Source organism: Molossus molossus, unplaced genomic scaffold (assembly GCF_014108415.1).
Source record: "Molossus molossus isolate mMolMol1 unplaced genomic scaffold, mMolMol1.p scaffold_m16_p_8, whole genome shotgun sequence".
NCBI lineage: Eukaryota > Metazoa > Chordata > Mammalia > Chiroptera > Molossidae > Molossus > Molossus molossus.
The window spans coordinates 25,267,439-25,291,118 of NW_023425402.1; the positions used below are offsets into that span (position 1 = coordinate 25,267,439).

The 23,680-nt window shown below is 37.7% G+C and overlaps 1 protein-coding gene across 1 annotated transcript in view; it reads left to right on the forward strand.

Annotated features, from left to right (window-relative positions):
- The first annotated feature begins 2,267 nt into the window (after positions 1-2,267).
- The window catches only part of HCRTR2 (hypocretin receptor 2), a 98,800-nt gene continuing 77,387 nt past the window's right edge, over positions 2,268-23,680 (forward strand). Inside the window, exon 1 of the mRNA XM_036248944.1 lies at positions 2,268-2,852. Coding sequence (XP_036104837.1) covers positions 2,630-2,852 — 223 coding nt within the window. The 5' untranslated portion in view covers positions 2,268-2,629. The remainder of the gene's footprint in view (positions 2,853-23,680) is intronic.

Sequence of the window (23,680 nt, forward strand, 5' to 3'; positions counted from 1 at the left end):
GATGTGAAAGAGACACATCGCGTGGTCACCACCCACAGGACCCAACCAGGGCCAGGGACAAACTGCAACCAAGGTACGTGCCCTTAGCGGGAATCGAACCCGGGTCTCTCTGGACCACAGGCCAACGCTCTAACTGCTGAGCCAAAACGGCCAGGGCCAACCTTTCCCAATTTTGAAAAGAATAGTACATGGAGGAGGTAAATACAAATATTAATAAATCAGAGGAACACATATACCACAGGATAAAGTTAGCAGAGTTATATCAATGTACTTGAATGAAGCTACAGAAGGCCTGCTTGTCAAATGTATTGATGACAAGAGATCTGGAGAAATGGCTAATGCCTTGGGTAATAGAGTCAGCATTTAGAAGATTTGTTTAAACATAAGTTTAACAAAGTTAAATTAATATATGCATATTTCATTTGGGTACCTTACTTTGATGTCACCTCTTCACAAAGGCCTTTTTTTTTTATTTGAATTTATCTATTTCTAATATGGCCTTTGGAATTCTACACTCACCACCATTTCACCCTGTTTAGTTTTCAACATAGTACTTACCCCTTTCTAATATTTTTCTTATGTATTTATTAGTTTATTTGTGTTCTCTCTAACATCAATGGAAAGTAAAATGCATGAAAGTAGTAACCTTGATTAACTTGAATCACTGGGAGTGGAACAGGATCACCAAGTAAATATATGTCCCCAAAATAAAATGCCTATTTATTCCTTCTCTTAAAGAGAAATTTGACTAGGGAAATATGGGTTAATCCCACAATAGTATTTCTTGTGAAATACGACATCTGTAGAAAAAATAGCAGCACCAAGCGTGGACCAGAAGAACTGGATGGTTTTTCCCCCAAGTAGTCGTTTGACCTTTGATCAATCATGTAATTTTTTCAGGAATAGTTTCCTCATCTGTGAACAAGGGTTTTAAAATAATGTGTATAACAGAGTTTTATAAACTATAATAAACAAAACAAATGTGAAGAATTATGATTGGAGGTTGGGGTACAGTGTTGACTAAATGTGCAGTATGAACCTTCAATGTCTTATGACTTGAAAAAATAATAGGATATAAACATTGGTTACATCTAAATAGTAGTAGACATTTTGTACTGGCAAAGCCTAATGACAATTTTCTAAAGGAAGACCAAGCAAATATAGGTTGTAAAGATAGTGTCATTTGAAAAACAATGGAAATAGTTGCAGAAAAAGTGAAAGGAGGGAACATGGAAAGGGGAGCGGACTGTGATGTTTATTTTGAACTAGTGAAGAATTGTTATGTGGAAGATTTATTTCATGGAGCACCAACATGCAAACTAGAACTTGGGTATAAAAGACAGAGAAAGGCAAATGTTGGTTAAAGACCTTGTTTCAATGTAACGAACAGTTTTCTAACCTTTAGAGCAGTCCTATATGGTTAAGGTAATAAATCATGGTGGTCACATCCAACTAGGTAGGGACACATCAGCAATGTTATCAGAAGGCTTCTAAGGTCAAGCTGAAGTTTAGAGTAGATGATTCTAAAGTCCTTCCCAAGTCCAAGATTATAATCAATCAAGTACAATAGTCCTGTCATGCTTATTGAGAATGAAAGAATCCTGGACTCAAACTCAGACAAATCCCAAAATACTTTTCTTAGAGACCAAAGCAAATAATGAGAGAATGGCAGGTGATATCAGTCCTGAATTAATGAGAAGAAAGACCAGCGGGGTGTGGTAATCACCAGAGGGATACACCACTCCATCCTACTGAGAATCTGTTTCATGCTGTTTGGCATGTCTCCTTTGCTTGACAACATTAGCTATAAGCACATTTATGACCCTTCGTGTCCTTTAAGAATCTGCTGCTGTATTTCATATGCCACTTGCCATTGCGAATACGAATTCTAACTAAATATGCCTTAAATAGGGTCTCATTTCCCACTTTGGAGGAAGAGATGCCTTAAAGGTTCAGCGAGTGCTACATTGGCAAAGCCAAATAATGTTAAAATATTTGCCTGAAATGACTTTTGCTTACTCCTGCTGGAGGAACACCGTGGCTCCTCCTCGTTCCCTTTATGTTTACATTACAGAGACAAATATATCGATCCATCCTGTGTTAACCATGTGTTGACAGGCTTGCCATGTTCACAGACACATGTGTGGTTTATAGAAACTGCAGGTGAGAAGCGCAGAAGAAACAAGTAGGAAAAAAAAAAACAACAGAGATTGGACCCACAGAGAAACAGGTTAAAATAATTTTCATTACTTTTTTTTTCTCTCCCACTACAGCTCTCCACCAGCGCGGGAGGAGGCTGCGGGCTGCGGACTCAGTGCTGGAATGAGGAGTAATTGAGCTTAAGCCGAGCCGAGGTAGCGTCTCCTCCCGTGTCACTGCTGCAGCCTCCAGGGCCAGGTCCCTAGGTTCTCAGCCGCCTGGTCCTCCGTACAGAACCGCCCTGCAAAGACACCAAAGGCGCGGCAGAAGTTGCCTGGCACAGGACTCCGGAGGCATTGGCTCCTTAACTTTTCACGTCATTTTCTGCTCCGGAGCCCCTTCTCGCCTCTTCCCACCGCGAACCCCCAGAGCTCATGGGGCAGCGGAAGAGCAGCTTGCAGCACTGAGCCGAACCGGACTCGAGCCCGTGATGTCCGGCACCAAATTGGAGGACTCACTCCCTTGTCGCAACTGGTCATCTGCTTCGGAGCTGAATGAAACTCAAGAGCCCTTTTTAAACCCCACCGACTATGACGACGAGGAATTCCTGCGGTACCTGTGGAGGGAATACCTACACCCGAAAGAATATGAGTGGGTCCTGATCGCCGGCTACATCATCGTGTTCGTGGTGGCTCTCATTGGGAACGTCCTGGGTGAGTCTGGTCCCCGGCAGCCCTCCAGAGGGCTGTCACGTCCCCTTCGCCCCGGCTGCAAGGCTCTGAGACCCCTCCCTCCCCCTGGGATGCAAACAAAGAGGTCGCTGCTATCGGGGTGGGGTTTTCTATAAAAGAAAGAAAGTTTTCTGATTTTAGGAATCGGGACCCAGCCTTGGAATGGTGATTCCCTTTTTTTTTCTGCAGAGAGAAGCGGAGGATAGCGTTTCTCTTGCCAGCACCTGGGTTACAAGTGCCCGTAAAGGGGCAGCGGAGGTGTCTCCAGGTGGATTTGAGTGTGGGGAAATTAGTCATCCTTTTCTGGAGCACGGCTGGGGGCTTCCGGGAATGGGGGAGAGGTAAAGCTGGCAGGATGAAAAGCTGTGCCTGTAAGGAGCAAGCTTGCTTCGGCGTTTGAAATCACTAAGGATTTGTGGGCGAGGGACAGTGCCCTTTGGCGAGGAGGTTTAGGCTCTGTCTAGAGGTAGTAATAAAAGGGCAGGGAGTGGAGACAGAGGCAAAGCAGGGAAGGGCACTCACACACTGAGTCTGAATTACACAGGAACCATGCTGGGAGCAAGCTAGAAGGAGGGGCATCTGAGAAAAGTGCCAAAGAGATCGCAATCATTCGTCCATTCATTCATCTGCTGGAGATTATATATATATACCCCCCCACCACCACCACCACCCAGAATGTGCTTGTTGCCAAGCTTCCGAAATATTTGTAACTGATTTTTTTTTTTTTTTCAAAAACTAGATCAAGCCTAATGTTAGGCTATCTCTATCTGTTCCCAAGTGTGCATGCTAATCTCCACACTTCCTACCTTTGCACAATTTCTGAGGGTTGGGGAATGGGAGCAAAGGCGACATGGTGGCTGTGGTGGCGGAGTTTATTAGAGCAGCTGAGTAATCCACTTAAAAAGAGCTTCAGGAGGGCTTTGAGGACTTAACATGACTTGTGAATGGACTGAGCATGTACCTTGATGAATGGAGAGTGGGAGGCAGGTCATATGTAGAGGGCAGTGTGGAGGGAATCTCTGTTGAAAAGAACAGGAGGCGATGGGGGAGGCTAGGAGAAGATGCTCTTTCCGTTATAAAAAGGGAAGAAGAAGCGTAAGTTGACCTAGGCTGGGAGGTTTTGGAGTCCAAAGCAAATCATTTGTAGCTGCAATGGAGGATGACAAGGAACTCATCCGGCTTTCAGCACTAATCTCATTTTTGCTTTTTCTCTCCAAGTGTGTCAGTCTGCACAGGAGGCACTCAAAGTAGTCTCTCACCAGTTCAGCAGGTAGCGTAGTTGGTAGTATATGTATGACTAAGAGGCCTTCTGGAGAAAGTTGGTAGAATAGTATTTGATAAGAGAAGTAAGACTCCTCTGAGAACTTTACTTTGCTCTTCCTGTATTATTTTAGACAGTTTTTGTTGTTGTTGTTGGTGGTGGTGGTGGTGGTAGTTTTTTAAAGGTAAACATAAGAGAATCTTTTGGGCATGCAAACAAGGTGGATGAAGGTGGAAACACACATGATTAGGACCCTTTGTTATAAGGATACGTCTGTCAATAACAATGCCCATATTGCATTTCTTCTTTTTGCTATCCATCCTTAGGGTTGCTAACTAATATTAAGACACATGGCCACTGGTATAGCAACATGTTGCTGCATTATGCCAACATTATAATAATAATCCAAATTGAAAATCTGTTGAGTACCTAATGTGTGCCAGACCCCTTCATATTTATTCTCTTACTTAAACCTCAGAGTAACCCACATTTGACAGAAGAAGAAGCAAGACTTAGAGAACTAAAATGACTGATTAAGGAACATGATTCAAATCCATTTTGTCTAACCTCATGTCCAGAAATCTTCACTGATATCCCACTTTAGAGCTAGAAAGCATATAGAGATTGTCCCCAAGCCTAGTAAATGCATTTCCTATTCTCTTCAGTGCCCATGTCCAATGCCAATCAATTATCACAAGGGGTTAATGGCTCTCCTATTCTCTTCAATAAAAACTTAGCCAGAGAGAAATGTTACTGTGTTGCAGTAAAGTTTTGACATGTTTTGGGAATAGATAAAATCATAACTATTTCCCTTCTCTAATTTTATTTCAGGCTTAATCTTGGTAATAAAATTTGCTCCTCTTTTGTGATTTCATTCTGGCTTTGCACAGACCTGTGATGCATAATCTTTATGTCCTAATTGAATAGATTAGGGGTACATGCTTGCTAATCGGGGGAGTCTTTTAATCTCAAGAAGGAAATACCTCTATAGTAAGACAAATTGTTTGACTACCTAAAATAGCACTGTCCATAGCTCTAAGTGCTGAAATGGCCAATTCCATTTAGCTTAAAAAGAAAGATTTTCTCAATGCAGTCTGCTCTCAAGATACTGACAACTGTTTTGTTCAGCACTGAATGACACTGAAATCCTCTTTGGCTGAACTGAAATGCATTCTTTACTGACATATTCTGAAAGTTGATGAGGTTAAGTTTGACATTTATACAAATGAGCAGTGTCATTACTCACAGACAACTTCCTGCTCTTTGATGTCACTGTCAAATTTGCAAAACAGATTAGATTGAGAGTTGCTTTTTAGCCCCTCTGGTATAAGTAGTTTTGTGTAGAGAATGGCAGGACAAAAAAATTACATTATTCTGCAAGATAAAGAGGCAACATTAGATTTGAAGGTGAAATACCACAATGTAGGTAGCAGATGTAATCACTGACCTTTTAGGTTCATTCGCCATTTACACTTGCCTGTAACTGACTGCTTGGAAAACCTCGTTGAACTTACAAACATAATGTAACAGTTAGAAGTCATTTCCACCATAATGTCTTTTTGTGCAGTGATGTAACAGGATGACAAAGTCTTGATCATCTCCACCTTATTTTCTTTACTCCACAGTTCCTCTCTCTCATTATATGCCCTCTCCACTATCAGGTGATGCTTTTCAGAGATGGAAAGCAGTTTCCTGGGGGAAAATGTGACAAAAGTCATTAAAAATAAGGCAAATATTATTCTATATGGAATTTTATATGTATATACATTGTAATAAAAGACACACAGATGTTTAATTATAAAATTTAAGTCCCAAGGGGAAGGTGAGACAGTGTTCTTTTTGGAAGCAGTGTTTTTCCATTATCTTTGAAATTATGCCCCATGAAACCTATGCATAGCTTGTACTATAGCCAAGTATATGCATCCAATTATTTGACCCACACATTTTGAGAAATATTAGTTTTCAAATCAATGTATTTAGGGGGAAAGGACTCTTGGGGACACTCAAAGGAAAATGTTGAATGTAATTTCTACCTCTTATATTTTGAGTTGAAACTGGGTGGAGAGATGGGTTCTATTCAGTTCTAACATTAAACATTTGGAGGAAGTGAGCAATTTTCTGCCTCTCTCCTGCATTTAAATATATCATTTTTTAAAACCTAGAATGCTTTTAATTTTCCTGTTGTTTCCATATAAAAAAAATAAGGAGAAAATTCAACAAATAACCTGAGTCCAGCTGTGCTTCTTACTTCTTGTGTGACCATTAACAAGTTATTAAACTCTCTGAGTCTGGGTTTTCCTATTGAAAATGAAGGATGATAATGCCTGCCTTGTAGAAATCTGATGAGGATATCATATATAGATTTCATATATATAGATATATAGAGAAATATACACACAAATATATATGTCTGTGTGTCTGTCTATCTATATACATGCTTTTATACCATATGTGTGTGTGTGTGTGTGTGTGTGTGTGTGTGTGTATATATATATATATATATATATATATATTCATGTTTTATCCCCTCAACACATAGTAAACACTAAATGCCAGTTTCTATCCTTTTATTCCTATTGTTGAATTCTCTCCTCAATGTGATTTGCATTCACCTTCTGCCTCCATGGCCAGTCTGTAGTTCTGTAGCTCTTTATGGCTTCTGCTCTAGCCTTCTTCTGAATTGAGTGTTTTACTAAAAGGTATTGGTAAAATGGATCTAGCCTTTTTCTCAATTGAGAATTTTGCTACCAGCTATTAGTAAAAGATAGTTGGCCCATGTTTCTCTCATTTTTCATATGAGCTCCACCCACCCATCTCCTAACAGGTGCTTAGTGCCTTTACACTGACTATTTAACATTGCCTTCCCACCTGACTATAAAAAGCATTCCTATTATGATCATTTTTTCTCTCTTTAATGGTTTAAATTTGCCTGCACTGGGTCCCTTTCACAGAGATTTTTAATTATTAGTTGGTTGGTCTATCACTGCTAATATTTTAAAGAGAACCCCTCCACACACAAACACATACTGACAATAATATGTTGGTTTAACTCAGTTGAATCACACTGCCCATTAGGGATTTACTCAGTAACAGTTAAGCTAAGTTGTGTGGGTGGGATAGGAAGAATATCTGTAGTAGGGTTGCTTCGTCCACAGTTAATCTTATGTTCCAGATGTGGAAATGGCAGAGTTACAGGTTCTTACTACTCCTAAGCCTAAGAGACATTTTTTTTTTTTCATCCTCACCGGAGGACATTTTTGCATCTATCTTCAGATAGAGCGAGAGGGAGGAAGAGAGAGAGAAGCATCGATGTGAGAGAGACATATCGACTGCTTGCCACCCACACGGCCCCAACTGGGGCCGAGGACAAACTGTAACGGAGGTACATGCCCTCAGCGGGAACTGAACCCAGGACTCTCTGGTCTGCAGGCCGACGCCCTAACCACTGAGCCAAACTGGCCAGGGCTAAATGTGCATGTTTTTAGTAACAGAATACAAAACATATTTATTTGAATAAGCATTAAAGTGGTACCTCCACATTTTTACTAAAATTATAACCACTTAGTTTTACTGTGTAAAATAAATCATGTTTTTTACTTGAACCAAATCTCAGTAATATTTTTTTAAATGTCTGTCTCATAGATAACAGCAACATTTATCATGAACAGACACTAATGTGATACCATGTGCTACTAATAATTTGAATGTAATGGATTCTTCCTATTGAAAAAAATACATGAGTAAAGTGAAATATGAATAGCAATTTGCAAAAGACACCCAATCTGACACTCAAATACAAATGCAATATTTCAGCTTTAAATTTTCTCTTGATTTTTATTAGGGCATACATATGCATTTCTTACATTTATATGATTTTAATTATTTCCTATTTTAGAATATATTTCCAAATCCTCATGTACTGCAGTGATTTTAGCATCCCAAAGTCCCTGAATTCTCACTCAGTGCCTCAGATTTCAGGAATGTCCACCGCTGGTGTTATTTCCCTGGCGAAAGATCTTTCCACCTTTCTCCTGATAGCATTCTAACATATCCTACACCCTCAGTAATGTTGGCTCCATTACGTAATGGCTCACTCATAAGATTCAGTCAATGTCAAGTGATGAACGCAGCTGAGGGTATTCATTTCTAGTTCCTTTCCTCACTGCAAGGAAAAGAAGGGTATTTATTGAGTACTGTAGGCCAGACTCCACAATGAATGTCAGAATGTCACTGAGCCCTCATAACAAGATTTTACCAAGGAAATGGATAGCTTTGTTTTATAAATAAGAAAAAAATGAAATTCATAAAGCTATCTTAACTCGTTCCACAGTTTAGTCATGTAGTAAATAGCAGCGCTAGATTTCAAATACAAATGTATTGGGTTCCGTGGCCCACTTGTCTTCCATTACTTCATCCGGTTTCCCTGCTTTGCTTCTAATTCGGATTAAGAAACACAAAAGAAAAGAAAGTGGAAATGATACTTAGGTGTGCCCTCCAGACAATGTACAGAGTTGTTCTGGCATGTTGCCATGGCATTTTCCTGATAGGCTATAGCTGTGAGCTCATTTGATAAGCTTACTCAAGGTCAGGCTACAGTTACTTCACGAGAGAAAATTTCAAGGTAAAAAGGGTGCTGCCAAAAATGCTTTTGCCTGGTAAGGGGGTGATTCACTGGATACATGTGAGATAATTGTGACCAAGGATTATTTTGTTATTGAAGGTGCTGTGCTTAGATGTAACATAAGATTGAGGGTCTATCATTCAATATCTCACATGAGCTAAAGATCTTTTTTTTTTTTTTTTTTAAGTTTTCAAACCTACATATGCATTTTTTCTCCTTAAATAATATTAGCCGTTAAACAATTACATTTCTTTTGATTTGACTAAATGGGTCAATCCGAAGAGACATTACCTATCCCTCAGATATAAAATGACCTTTAGACACTGACAAAATAATTATTTTGAGATGCTATTAGATTAAATACATGACATCTATGACCAGTATTTTCATAGATTACTCATAGGGCTGAATTTGTTTATTTCGCCTTTGTTCTCAATGAGAGATGATCTCTTAACCAAGTAAATGGATTATATATGTATTTAAAATGGTGTTAAATTTCTTGCCAGTAGAACTGTTTTCTAATAAACAAAAACTAAACTGTTCAGAATAAAGATGTACTTTATTCTTGAAAATATTTTGGAATAATTAACATCAAGTCTTTTCCAACAATTTGCTTTCAATATCAAATACATATAAACAGTGTTTAATATTTCTATAGTGTTTCACTATTCAGAAGACATTGTTACATATATTGTGTCTTCATGACACTTCTATCAGTCAGGTCTTATTTAGTGGGGAGAAAAAATTCAAGTGCTTGAAAGGATTTCAGATCACCTTGAAAGAAAAGTTTGAGTACATGGGAATATCAAGGGGCTGTGTGGCAGCTTGGGAAACATTTGCTAGTTTTTTTGTGTTAGAAGAGGGCAGAATTAGGGGTGCCAACTACCTTTGTCTGGCCTTCAGCTGTGATGTCTTCAATACCTGATTTTGGCAACATGCTGTGTTTGGATGTACATTAACTAAATTCATATACCTGGCAAAAAAAGAAAATGAAAGAGTTCCAAAGTTTTAGTATAAAATAAGAAGTCACTCTTACAAGTCCTAGAATATTTAAAGTCCTTTCAATCATCACAGCCTTCTTCTGTAGACATATATTATTATTATTATTATCTTTAATTTATTTTTGTTATAGATATTTCTCCTTTTTCTCCACAGACCCCCTCCTCCCTATCCCTCCCCCCACCCATGCATCATTGTCTATGTCCATTGGTTACACATACATGCACATAAGTTCTTTGGTTTATCTCATTCCTCCCCCTGCCCCTCTCCTCTGAGGTTTGTCAGTCTGAACCATACTCCTTTCTATGTCTCTGGGTCTGCTTTGTTCATCAACTATTTCTGTTCATTATATTCCACAAATAAGTGAGATCATGTGGTATTTGTCTTTCCCTGATTGGCTTATTTTGCTTAGCATAATACTCTCCAGGTCCCTCCATGCCATCCCAAAGGATACAAGATCTTTCTTTCTTACAGCTGCATAATGTTCCATTGTGTAAATGTACCACAGCTTTTTTATCCCCTCATCTATCAATGGACACCTGGCCTGCTTCCAGATTGTAGAAATTGTAAATAGTGCTGTTATGAACATCGGGGTATGTATATTATTTCTGATTGGTGTTTCAGGCTTCTTAGGATATATTCCTAGAAGTGCAATCACTGGTCAAATGACCGTTTAGTTTTTAATTTTCTGAGGAAACACCATATTGTTTTCCATAGTGGCTGCACCAGTCTGCATTCCCACCAGCAGTGTACTAGGGCCCCCTTTTCTCCACACCCTCACCAACACTTGTTGTTTGATGATGTGTTGATGACAGCCATTCTGGCAGGTATGAGGTGATACCTCACAGTCCTTTTAATTTGCATCTCTCTGATGATTAATGATGTTTAGCATTTTTTCATATTTCCCTTGGCCATTTGTATGTACTCTTTGGAGAGGTGTCTATTTAGGTCCTCTGTCCATTTTTTAATTGGAGTCTTAGTCTTCCTTTTGTTGAGTTGTTCTGTAGACATATCTTTATGAGAGCTTTATTGGTGTGAATAAGTAGACTCTGCCATACAAGCAAATAATCCCTGAATTCTCATTGGCTTATTATCACAAAAGTTTACATCTTGCTTATTTAATATCTCATGTGAGTTGGAGAGTCTGTTTCATCTAATAACTCATATTCAGGTGTCCTCTGTGTTTTATGTACCACCTTGTCCCATGGTCTCCATGGTAACCAGCCTCCCAGTGTTCCTTCATTTTCTGGTCTTCACATCCGGTATAGTCCCTTTTTACTTTGTGCCAAGATTAGTCTGGGTGACCGACAACATACAGCACAAGGAATAGTACGTTACTTTCATATTTACATTATAAAGGATTACAGCTTCTGCCTGGAGTCCCCCCCCCACCCCTGCTCTTGGATTTCTTGCTCTAGAGAGAGTAAGATGCCTCGTGTGAGAGACCCATATGGTAAGAAATTGAAATAATCCATCCAACAGCCATGGAGGGAATATGGCCTTCTAACAACCACATGTATGATCTTGAAAGCAAATCTTTTAGCCAGATTGTCTTGGGATGACTACAATAGCCCCTTCACTAAGACTGAATAACAGACTCTGAGACAGAACAATCTGACTAATTTTCTCACAGATTCCTGACCCTTTAGAAACTGTGAGATAATATATTTGTTGTTTTAATTTTTTTAAAAATCTGGGGTTAAGTTGTGATATGGTCTCTTAAGTTGTCATGGTAGGAAAAGTGTAAACTAGAAAAAAATATACTGGCTTTTAACTACCTTTGCCCCAAAACTACACATGTCAGTTGTATCCATAATCATTTGGCCAAAAGCAATCACACTGTGATTGAAAGTCAGACTGAAAAGTGTACATGAACCTCATGTCTCTCATAGAGACCATACGAAGAGTGAAAAGACTTTTAAGCTTGCATAGACTGAAAACAGGGCAATTTAGAGGAATCATGTACTTAATGGCCTAAAGCTAACACAAGCTGGTAGATATTTCCACTTCACATTTTGAATCTCTGCCAATAAAAGTAACTTATCATATTGGGAAACTTTGCTAAGTTGATTACTGTGCAAAGAAGCTAGGGTACCAAGATAATAGAAACCAGGGAAGTTGGAGAGACAAACATATTAATAGATTATTTCAGTATAAAGTGGCAAGTGCTCTGGCAGATGGTTATAGGATGCAGTGGAAGCAGAGAGAAGAGCACTTTATTCCATTGGGGGATTAGAGAAAGCTCCAGGGGGAGATGACACCTACACTGAGTTCCAATGCAGAAATTCAAGTTACGCAGATGACAAATATTGGGTAAGGATGTTCTAAGCAGGGGAAACAACATGAGCAAAAATCAAAGGTGCGTGAAATAGCATGGGCTATGAAGAGAATGTTCAGCAATTGGGTAACTCAAGTGTAACTGCAGATGAGGAGAGTCTGGGGATGAGGCTGGAGCATTAGATAAGGGTTGGGCTACGAAGGGCCTTGTGTACCACACTGAAGAACTTGGTTGGCTTTGACACTGAATTTAAAGGGAGCGTCTAAATGTTCTAAGGAGAGTGCTGCCATTGGTTTAAATTTTTTATGAGAGCATTCTGGGGATAATGTAAAGAATACATCCAAAAGGAGAAAGACTTGTGAGGCTTTTACACTGGAGTTTGAGTCCTATTTGGGGCTCATTAAATCAAGTCTACTTCAACAACAACAACAAAAAAAAGATAACAAAAGACAATCAAAATTCTCTAAATAATTACCTTGAAGACATTTTCTACATGCTATATAAGGGAGGAAAAGAGAAAAAAAAAGTAAGAAAATGAGAAAAAAAATAAAGGCAGGGAAAAGGAAGAAGACTAAATAGGAAAAACTGGTGCTATTTTTGCTTTGCTGAATATTTAAATTTGAGAAAAAATTTCAGTTTAAATAATGTTTCATATTTTTTTTCCTGAAAGATGTATGTATGAATCTTACATGTCATGGCTTTATTGACTTTTCCAATACTCTATACAGTTTTCATTAAAATCATTTTTATAATAACTTATTTTGGGGGGGTTTCAAAAAGTTACTATACTCCTAGCCACCCTCAGCCTTTATTTATTATTTTTAAATTTTTTTTCTTTTCTTTATTGGCTTTAAAGCAAGAAGAAGGGGGAGGGGGAGAGAGAGAGAAACACTAATGAGAGAGAACAATGATTGACCGCCTCCTGCATGCCCACCAGTAGGGATTGGGCCCACAATCTGGGCATGTGCCCTGACGGGGGTTTGAACCAGTAACCTCTTGATGCATGAGTCCACACCCAATCACTGAGCCACACCAGCTGGGCATACACCCTTAGCCTTTAGATAACTTTTTAGCCTCACACTAAAACCCAAAAGATGAATAATTTTAGATCTAATAAAAATGTTTATGTTTTCCAATGAAATACCCAATTTTCACTCCCACTTCCTTGTAATTTTCTGAAGATGCTTATTTGAAAATACATTCTAAATGGCATTTTTATCTTTCAAATAATCAATGGAGATATCACATTAACCCCAGTTCAACCCTAAGAGAATTACAGGGAACATTTCTCTATAATTTGACGTGGTAACACTTCAAAATGTCTAAATCTGTAGTTAGTTTAAAAAAACTTTACACAATGGAGTATGGAGATGTTGTATTACAAAGTTAAACACATGAAATTTATATAATGTTACTAACCAATTTTACACACAATGCAGTTATTTTTAAGAATTAAAATAAAATATAGAGGAAGTTTTAAACATATATATGTATATATATATATATAAAACCTTTCATTTGCTATTCCTGGGTCACAATGAAAATACAGTGGTGATTACATATTGTAATATTTTCTAGATTTTCAGTGAGTTCTTATTCCTACAGAGTGACTCTAAAATAAATTAATACTGGACATGGTATGTAACCATGTGGGACCTCAATGTTACCACTACATGGCTAGCAATGTGGTCAAAAAGGCACTGTCTTTAATACATTTCATCAGTTCAGAATGAAGTTGATGAGTCATCCACTTTCGGAGGAACTGTTTTGCTTATCAATATCATTTCGAAGCCAATTTATTTTTTCTAAAATGTGCAGATTGTGGGACTCTATCTGGATAGATGTGTGAAGGTATGGTTAAGTGCTTATGAAACCATTTGTTCATTGGGTGAAACTGAGTCAACTTTTTGTTTTGATAAAATAGCTTAAAACTTAATCTCTCCAATTAGAATACTTATGTAAAAATTTCTCAATTTTAGAAAAATTAATTAACAAATCTCATTAGCTGGTACAGGAAAGGACTTCATAATTATTGGGACAGTTACATGCTTGGGCTTGATACATTTCAGACACAAGAAGCCCGGGAAGACCTTGTTCTTTACAGTATCAGAAATGGGGATGGTGACTCATACTCAGAGATTCCTGAAAGGCAGTCACCTAGTTTATAGATTTATGTGTTTTATTTTTCCCAAGCACAGTGAATTTTGTAACTAGTCACTGAGAGGAAGCCAAACTATTTCTGTGGAAAAGGGAAATAATTTAAGAAATTAAATACTCATAAATGGAAACAGGTGCATTTGCACACACATGCACACACACACACACACACACAGTGAGACACATTTGGGAGATTGCATAATATGGCTAATAGGATTTTAACACACCCTAGTTTTTTTTCACACACTTGTAAGAACCTACCTCCTGAACTTTAAAAATCTCAAAACTGGTTACAAGGCCTTGATTTTCTGTAAGTCGAGATATTTTCAACTATCCTCTGAGTTAAAAAGCAAACAAACTAGCTTTTAGGGAAGTAAAAATGATAAATACACTAGAGATGAGTAAGTCCTTCAATTAACAGTCATATAGGAAGGAGCATTTCTTGGTCTCTTGATAATTATACTATAAGTTAATTCTCTTGAACAGACTCAATATATTTTTGTTTTAGAGCCTTCGCAGTTTCTAACCTCTCTGACCCTCTCATGGCTGGCTCCTTCCCAGTTCACATGTCATGTCTTCAGTCAAGGTCTCTAAGAATGCCCAGTCTGAATCATCACCCCTGCCCCTGCCATGTACGATAATGCCATCCCATTTTATATTTCTCATAGAACTTATTACTACTTGAAATTATACTCTTGGTTTATTTGTTAATTTTTCTGTGTCTCCCTTAAGTATCATGTAAGTTCCCTGAGGATAGATCCTTTATTTTTGTTTTTGGCAGGTATATCCTCAGTATCTAGAACAGTGCTAGGCATGCAGCAATTTTTAGCTACCAAATGAATTAAAATATTAGACTTCCACCAGAAGACCTACTTTAGTTAGGAGTGCATTTTTCGAATAGGCATTACAGGCTTAAAGTTTCATTGATATAAACATTTTATATGAAACTGCAGTAATTTGAATTATATTTGTGATAATTTGGTCAATATCTTAAGGAACACACACACTTTAAAATGAATATTATATAATGACTAAAGTAATGATTTGGGAGAACATTTGCAAATCTCTCCCCAGTACTGAGATCCCCTTGACATTACCATGGAATTATTTGGCTCTTGTCGTGAAAAACAAGTGGGATTTACAAACCGTGCTGGGTTTGTTTATTTTTCTTCCCCTCCCTCAAGTAAGTTATACTGAGATCCTTCCAAATAACATGATATATATCTGCAATAACTGAGGAGAACGTGGAATGTACAAAATTCTTACTTAAGCCCTCTTTGCTCTTGGTTTCAAAATAATTCTTAGGTGTTTTTTTTTTTTTTATGTTTTTATGAAAGTCAAAGGAAACATTTGACCATTTGTTTCCCAGATGCAGTAAGAGAACTGAGACTGAATGTTACCAGGACTCCACACTTTCTATAATAAAAAGGGCCCAATATATACTCATCTGAGCCTAGGATGTTTCAAGAATACCCACAGAGCCTCTGCGTCAAGAATCCTTTGTCATTCTGCCCATTGTCAGTGACATGACTATACTGGTCATAAATATACTAGATGGTGAAGACAATTGTAAAAAGTCATACTTTGAGACAGAGCCCAAGAGCAGTGTTGGTAATAGCTGAATAGTTCCAGACACTTCATTTAATGAGGAATAAGGAAAAAAATAAACCCTTTTGACTAACTCTGGACATCAGATTTCTGAAATATTCATAAAATTATAATTTTTTATTTTTTGATTGATTGATTTTTTAAATATTTCTTTATTGATTTTTTTTAGAGAGAGAGAGAAATAGAAACATCGATGTGAGAGAGACCTATCAATTGGCTGCCTCCTGCATGCCCCCTACTAGGACTTGAGTCTGCAACCCAAGCATGTGCCCTGACCAGGAATCAAACCTGAACCTCTCAGTTCATGGGATGATGCTCAGTCCACTGAGCCACGCCGGTCAGGCTCAAATTATAAATTTTTTAAAATCAAAGTGCTGTCTTGCCCAGAGAAGGGAGGCACTGATAATTCTAGAAAACCTTGACCAATTAAAACAGTTTTATCAATATTTCTCATTATTGTGAATGAAGTAAATTGCAGTAGAATTTACACATTAAGCTTTTTAGAGTTCTTATATGGTCCTAATTACATAATTCTTTAACGTTTTAGTTAATCCTACAACAACCTGTGTGATTGGGCTATTAGTCACTCTATTCCCAAGGTAGTGAGTGACATTTACTATTAGAGAGCTGCTATTGTGTTAGTGTTTGAATAGCTTTCGATACTATCACTTTGCTTCCCTATTTCTGAACATGAAATAAACACAGTGCTCTGTTCTCCATTCCCGTTTCTCCTCTATGCTAGTGTGCATAATAAAAATATAATGTGTGATTTAAGGAAAACACAAATTTTCACATGCATTTTTTTTTATAAACTCACCTGTAAAGGTCTAGAGTTTCAGGGACTGATCACCACTGCCCCAGTGATCAGTAACTTGCAGTAGGTACCTGGCCACAGAGAAGGGAAGAAGAGTAGCAGCAAAATTAAGCCTGGCCCAGACTTTCTTCCCTGGTAAATAGGAGTTTGTAAGACTTCTCTGAGTGTTCAATCATAGCTAGCAACAATGGCAGTACCTACAGATGGTTGGTGTGAAGTCATGCAGATATATTTTTATCATCCAAATGGAGGTAAAAGCAGCAAAGGGCTCAGCCCAACTGAAGCAGCAAAGGGTGCACACAAAAAATAAAGCAACCTGAACCAAAACACAGGTTTTCTAGGGCTTATCTAATTTGGATCTATTTCCTTTCCTTATTTCATTCAGCAAATATTTATTGAACACCCACAAGGTGTAATCTGTTCTATTACATTCTGTGGAGGAAACACAGGAGCGAATGCAACATGGTGCTTACCTACAAGGAATTTCTAATCTTGTGGGAGAGAATAGCATGTCAACAATAGACTACAGTAAGGGTGTTACTAAAGAGGCATAAGTACTAAGTGTTAGAACATGGAAACAAAAAGTTGGATCTGACTTGGGGTAGAAAGTACTCCTTTGTTTAGGAGGTAGCATTTGAGGAATTGGCATGTAAGTATAATTTTGAAAAGTTCCAAAGCACCTAAGTTGATGAAGTAGCCAGAGAAAATTTATGATTGCTTACAGATATATAAATAACTATGCTGAAATGTCACTCAGGGAAGACTAGTAAACACAGGATTTCGTGAACTTTTCTGGGTAATTTCAAGTAACAGAGACTTCAAGTAATCTCCTCTGATGCTTTGTATTACTTTTATGGCTTTTTAAATAGGTATCTGCCACACACATACCTGTTCTGTTAAATCATGGTAGATTTTATGTGAAAAGTTTAAAATCCCTGGAGTTCTTTGAAAATAAGTTCTGACATATCAGAGCTCCCAAAGGAAGATTAGTCTTGGGCAATGGTAAGAAGTGAAAGTTATGAGAGACCAGGTACTGGGAAGCCAGTTCGGAGCCTGTTGAGACTTTTTAGAAAAGTGATTATAAGAGTAAAACCAAGACAATGGAGTTGAATACAGAAAAATAAATGAAACAAATGTACAAGACATTCTAGAGATAGATTCTGGCAACCCATCAAATGTAGGGATTTGATGGGAACAGAAATAATCTTCTGAATAATAGACATTTTTGCCTAAAGAAAGAACATTGATTGTCTTATTATTATTATTTTTTAATCCTCACCTGAGGATACTTTTCTATTTATCTTCAGCTAAAGTGGGAGAGAGGGAGGGAGGGAAGAAGGGGGAGAGAGAGAGAGAGAGATTGATTGATGTGAGAGGGACACATCTACTGGTTGTCTCCAGTATGACCCTGATCAGGACCGGGGACGAACCACAAGTGAGGTACGTGCCCTTGACCAGAACCGAACCAGAGACTCACTGGTCCTCAGGCCGATGCTCTAACCACTGAGCAACTGGCCCGGGCTGATTGTCGTATTTGTCTTTTTCTTAACATAGACAGAAAGTGTAGAAATAAAATAAAATGTTGTGAGGAGAGGGGTCAACATGAATTTGGCCAAGTCAGGTTGAGTTAGAATTACTAGAGTATACATAGCTGTTCAATAGGAAGTGGGCCTTACTTTCCCACATGCCACTCACAATTAGTTTACTACTCAGAGATTGTTTTCTTTTTGTCCATGCAAGCAATGTATACAGTTTATGTGAGAATTGCTTAGGAAATGTTTTCTGGAATAATTAAGAGCATACAAGGAAATGTAAATTTGTTACTAGGTGAATCAAGTGGCAAGACCTTTATTTGCAACAATAAAATTTATTGGTTCATTAAATAGCTATTCTGTGCCCATAACAGCTTAACAAAACAGACAAAGCTCCTTCCCTTAGGAAATTTATATTCTAGTGGTCACATTTCAGATATATTTTGACAGTAGGATCAACAGGATCTGCTCATGGATTGAATACAGATGTGAGAAAAAGAGAGGAGTCAGCATTGTCATGACAAGTAAATAGATATTGGTGCCATTTATTGAGATATAGGATGCTGGGGTGGGGGACAGGTTTCAAGTAGGGAGTGAGAGAGAATAAAAAGAACTATATATTTGAGATAGTTCAGGGAGATGTATCGTGAGCATTTGAATATCAAGTCGGGAGTTTAAGTATCAAGTCAAGCCAGGTGAAGTAAACCTGTGATTTATAAGCAGTCATCTTTTATGTCCATGTCTTTGTACATATTCCCAATATATATGAAAGACTATACTAGAAGGAACTGTATAGTGAATACAAAATTCTTTCTTACATATTATTTTAGTCTTGGCTTTCTCCTGTATGATATCATTACAGATATGTTTCCTTAAATTGGGAAAAGGATCACCTTGAGCCATAAATCAAGAAACAAGAAGAAAAATTAGGGTGCACGGTAGAAATTTCATTTCAGGGCCTATGTCCGACTTACTTACTGAGTCAGATTTTAAGGGGTGGTAACTCTAGAATCAACGTTTTATTTTTTATTAATTTTTTTCTTGTTTATTTTTTTATCCTCACCTGAGGACATTTTTGCATTTATCTTCAGATAGAATGGGAGGGAGAGAGAGAGAAACATTGATGTGAGAAAGACACATTGAGTGGTTGCCACCCACACGGGACAAACTGCAACCGAGGTACGTGCCCTTAGTGGGAACCGAACCCAGGACTCTCTGGTCCTCGGGCCAATACTGTAACCACTGAGCCAAACTAGCCAGGGCTAGAATCAACATTTTAAATAGGGTTCCAGTACACTAAATATGAGAATGTCTGCCGTAGGAAAAGGTAAAAGTTAGCTTCCTATTATATGAGGCCTATTTGGGACAGCCAATTTGAAAGCCAGGTGATTTTACACTTGACACAAATTCAAGTGTGCCTATAAAGAGGTATCAGAAGAGAGAAGATGAAAAGACCTGCTTCAAAATTGGCTTAGGGGAAGGAAGGAAGGAAGGAAGGAAGGAAGGAAGGAAGGAAGGAAGGAAGGAAGGAAGGAAGGAAGGGCAGCAAAAAGACAACAGGAAGTGTTGAAGGAGAAAAAGAAAGGGTTAAATGTGTGGGAGTTCCAAAAGTCTAGTGATAACTTTGAAGTAATAGTTACATAAAATTTTGAGCAGAGGTATCAGTGGGCACATTGGCTCAATTTATCATTATTGTAGTCAGTACACATTGTTTGTTACCCAACGTTAGCAAAAAAGGACATTTCAGAAGTCTGGCATGACAAGTAGAATTCACAGCAAAAATAATTAGTAATTCAAAGATTTAAAAAATTCTGGAGAAAATAGAATTAGTAATGCACAGTTTTTTTGCAATTTTTCATTTATGATTTTTATATATGAAGTCATTGTTCCAGGATAAAAATGAAATGTACTTCCTTTTACTGTGTCCCTTGAACCATTAAACAAAATCTACATGTATATTTCTATGCATAATAATTGTAGTTAATCAGTATTTCATGGAAGGAATCTGAGGGTTGCTATGAAAATGTGTTTGATCCCACAAAAGCATGTGAAAGGCTGGCTTTGATTTAGATCTATTAATTCTGATGTATTCAATTATATATGAGCGGAGGTATTAGTTACAGACTAGATACTAGAATTATTTGAAAAATCTTAAGTTGGTTGTCTATCCTGGTAACACTAGGCAAATTTTTATTTATTTTTTTCCTGACAGGTTTAAAAATAGTGGCCTAAAAGTGTCTGTGTTTCATTTGTCTAAATTCCCATCTTCCATGGTTATAGATAGTTGAGTTTCAAGGGAAGTATCTTCTACATTTCCATTATTGACTCATCATTATTAGGAAAGGGGAGTAGAATATAACAAATCTTAGAGTGCAAGTTTCTGTTCCAAGTGTAAAGGCTTAGGTTTTGCTTATTTTCAATAGCTTTGGGATGAACATATTATTGGAAACATTAATTATTTTCAAGTTCATTTATTTAAAATCCTAATAGGAGAATATACAGGAGTAGGCAAAAATAGGTTAACAGTTGTGGTATGGAAAATACAGCATTTATTCTTGTATTATGATAATCATTACCTGCACATCTTTTTCCATATGAACAACTGTAACCTCCTTTTGCCTACCCCTGATTTGCAATAGTAAATGAAGAATTCATTTTAAACATGTTCTTCATATTATAAGCCATATTTTCTCTCTCTCTCTCTCTTTTTAATATGTTGTTTTTTATTATTGATTTTTTAGAGAAAGAGCTAGAAACATTGATGTGAGAGAAAAACATCAATCGGCTGCCTCCTGTGTGCCCATTCCCCGGGCATGTGTCCTGACTGGGAATGGAAGTGGACCATGCTGAATCCACTGAGCCACACCAGCTGGGCCCTTTTTCTCTTTTAAAAAGTAACAAGAATGTCATCTGAAAACACTGATTAGTTATTAGAATTTTTTAAATGATTTAATATATAATTAAATATGGACGTTCAAATTTCAAATCAGGAAATATATCTGAGATGCTAACTAATCTCAAACTATGTTATTTCTACTTCACTATCAAGAAGATAGGACTTAAAATATTAATATTAGAGTCTAATTTTATAATAAAGAGATGAACAAAGTCAGAAATAAACTTGAGATTTACTTTGGGATATTCTGTCCTGTTCTGTTTGGCCTCAAAATAGTTAGTTTTCATAGTTTGGTATTTAATTATGTTTCTTTGTCACTCAGTGGGCTGGAAGTATGACTTGAAATACTAAATCAATGAGACATTAATTATAGTTCTTTATTTTTAAATCTGGTGCTTTCTTAGTGAAGAAGACAGAAAATGAGATTTAAAAAAGGAAAAAAGGGAGAAAGAACATGAGAAACTCTGACTACCTTTATTCCTTTATTCTTTGACATGTGTACACTTCTCAGAGATTGTTCTTCTCTAAGTTAATGAAGAAGGATGAAGATGATATCTATGCTTGTAGCCTGGGTGGTCCTCCAGAGAACCCTGATTGAATGAGTCAAGAACAGGTTATTCCCTCAGGAACCTTAAATCTACCTTTAAGTCCAATCATACTGTAATACTAACAAGAAACCCTAACTGTACCCTAACACAATGCTAACTAACCCTAACTTAAGAGTAACCCCAAAACTAACTCTGAATCTGATTATAGCCATAACCCTATTGTCCCCTAATTTTGACCTGAAAACCAGACATAAACTAAACTCAACCTTACCTCTAAAATTTAACCCTAAAACTAACCACAGTCCTATCTCCATAACTAGCCATAAAACTAACCCAGCCATAGCTCTAACACAAGCCCTAACACAAATCCCAAACCTTTCTCAAATCCTGCCTCTAACCATAATTGAACATTTACCTCAAACCTATCTTACACTAACCAACCTAACCATAATCCTAACCACAAATGTACCTCTAATTCCAACTCAAACTCCACTCTGCCCCATCACTACCTCTTACCCCAAACCCACCTAACCCCAAACCTACCTAAGTCCCCCAACTAGAATATAAATTTCAATCCTATTCCCAATCCTAGCTCTGACACTACACATAATCCCAAATGTATCTCTGTTGGATAGTCTAAAACTAAACACGACCCTATCTTGAACCCCAGCCCTTACACTAACCTCAACTCTACCTATAATCCTAACTCTAATTTCAGCACCAAACCTGCCTCTAACACAATCTATAACTCTAACTCCAAACTGACCTCAAGTCTAATTCTAATTATAATCCAGCTCTGCCTCAAACTATGACCCTAAAAAATAACCCTAACCCTTTTCATATGCTAACGCTAACACTGACCCCAAATCTAACTCTAATTTTAATTTTAAACCCATTTCCTATGATTAACTCAGAACCTGTCTTTAATCCTAAAAATTCAGGCCTACTCCTAACCCCACCCTAACTGCAATCTACCTCAAACCCCAAATCTAACACAAAATTTACCTCAAAATTTAGCCTTAAACAAAACCCATATTCTATCTATAACCTCAATCCCATACCTAGCAGTAAACCTAACTCTAAAACTAATCCCAATCCTTATCTGGACCCCAACCCTAATACTGCCCACAACCCCATTTTTGACACCAACCTTAGGTTTTAAAGTAACTCCTAATTATTTTAAGTGGTCTAATGCTACAAGAAAGCCCAAACCTACTTCCTACTCTAACCTTGAAATTAACCCTAACCCTATCTCTAACCCTAACATTAACCTCAAACCGACCTCTAACTAACCCAAATCCTGCTCTAACCCCAACTATAATTTCGAACCTGATCCATAACTTATCTTAGCGCCCACTAGTGTTCTGAGCATCACTGTTTGCTTCATTCCCTTCCTTCTTTCCTCGCTGCCTTTTAATAAGGAATCCGAAGAAAACACAGAGCAATCTGGGTGTTAGAACTGTTGTATTATCCAGGAATGTTCCTACTGCAGGTGACAAGGTACAAACAAACTAACTTAACAAAATTAAGTAAATGTGTGTGTTTTGAAGTGGGACAAGGGGCAGGGATAACTGGCTCAGGAACTGAAAAGTCCAGATTGCCTGGATTCACAGATACCTGAATTCAAAAGTCCCAGTACTGCCATCTGGCTTCAGTCTATCTCCAACTCCAGACTCTCTCTGTTGGCTTCATTTTCAATTTTCCTCTGACTATATGGCTACAATTCCAAGCCTATAACTTACCTGGACCAATTCCAGTGGTTAAGAGTCTTCCTTTTGGCCCTGGACGGGTAATTGGGTTTGTTAGAGTGTCACCCCTACACACCAATGTTGTGGGTTCAGTCCCTAGTCAGGGTACATACAAGAATCAACCAGTAAATGCATAAATAAGTGGAACAACAAATCAATCTCTCCCCAACCCCATCAATTAAAAAAAAAAAAATGCTCTTCCTTTTTTTATGGTTGTTCAAGCCTAAATCCCAGGACTACTTTAGATAGAACCTAGTTAATTTTGCTTGGATCAAACTGCATTATTAACTAATCATCATTAAACTGGAATTATTATCTGCGTATGCCCCTCTCAGACAGAACTCTAGG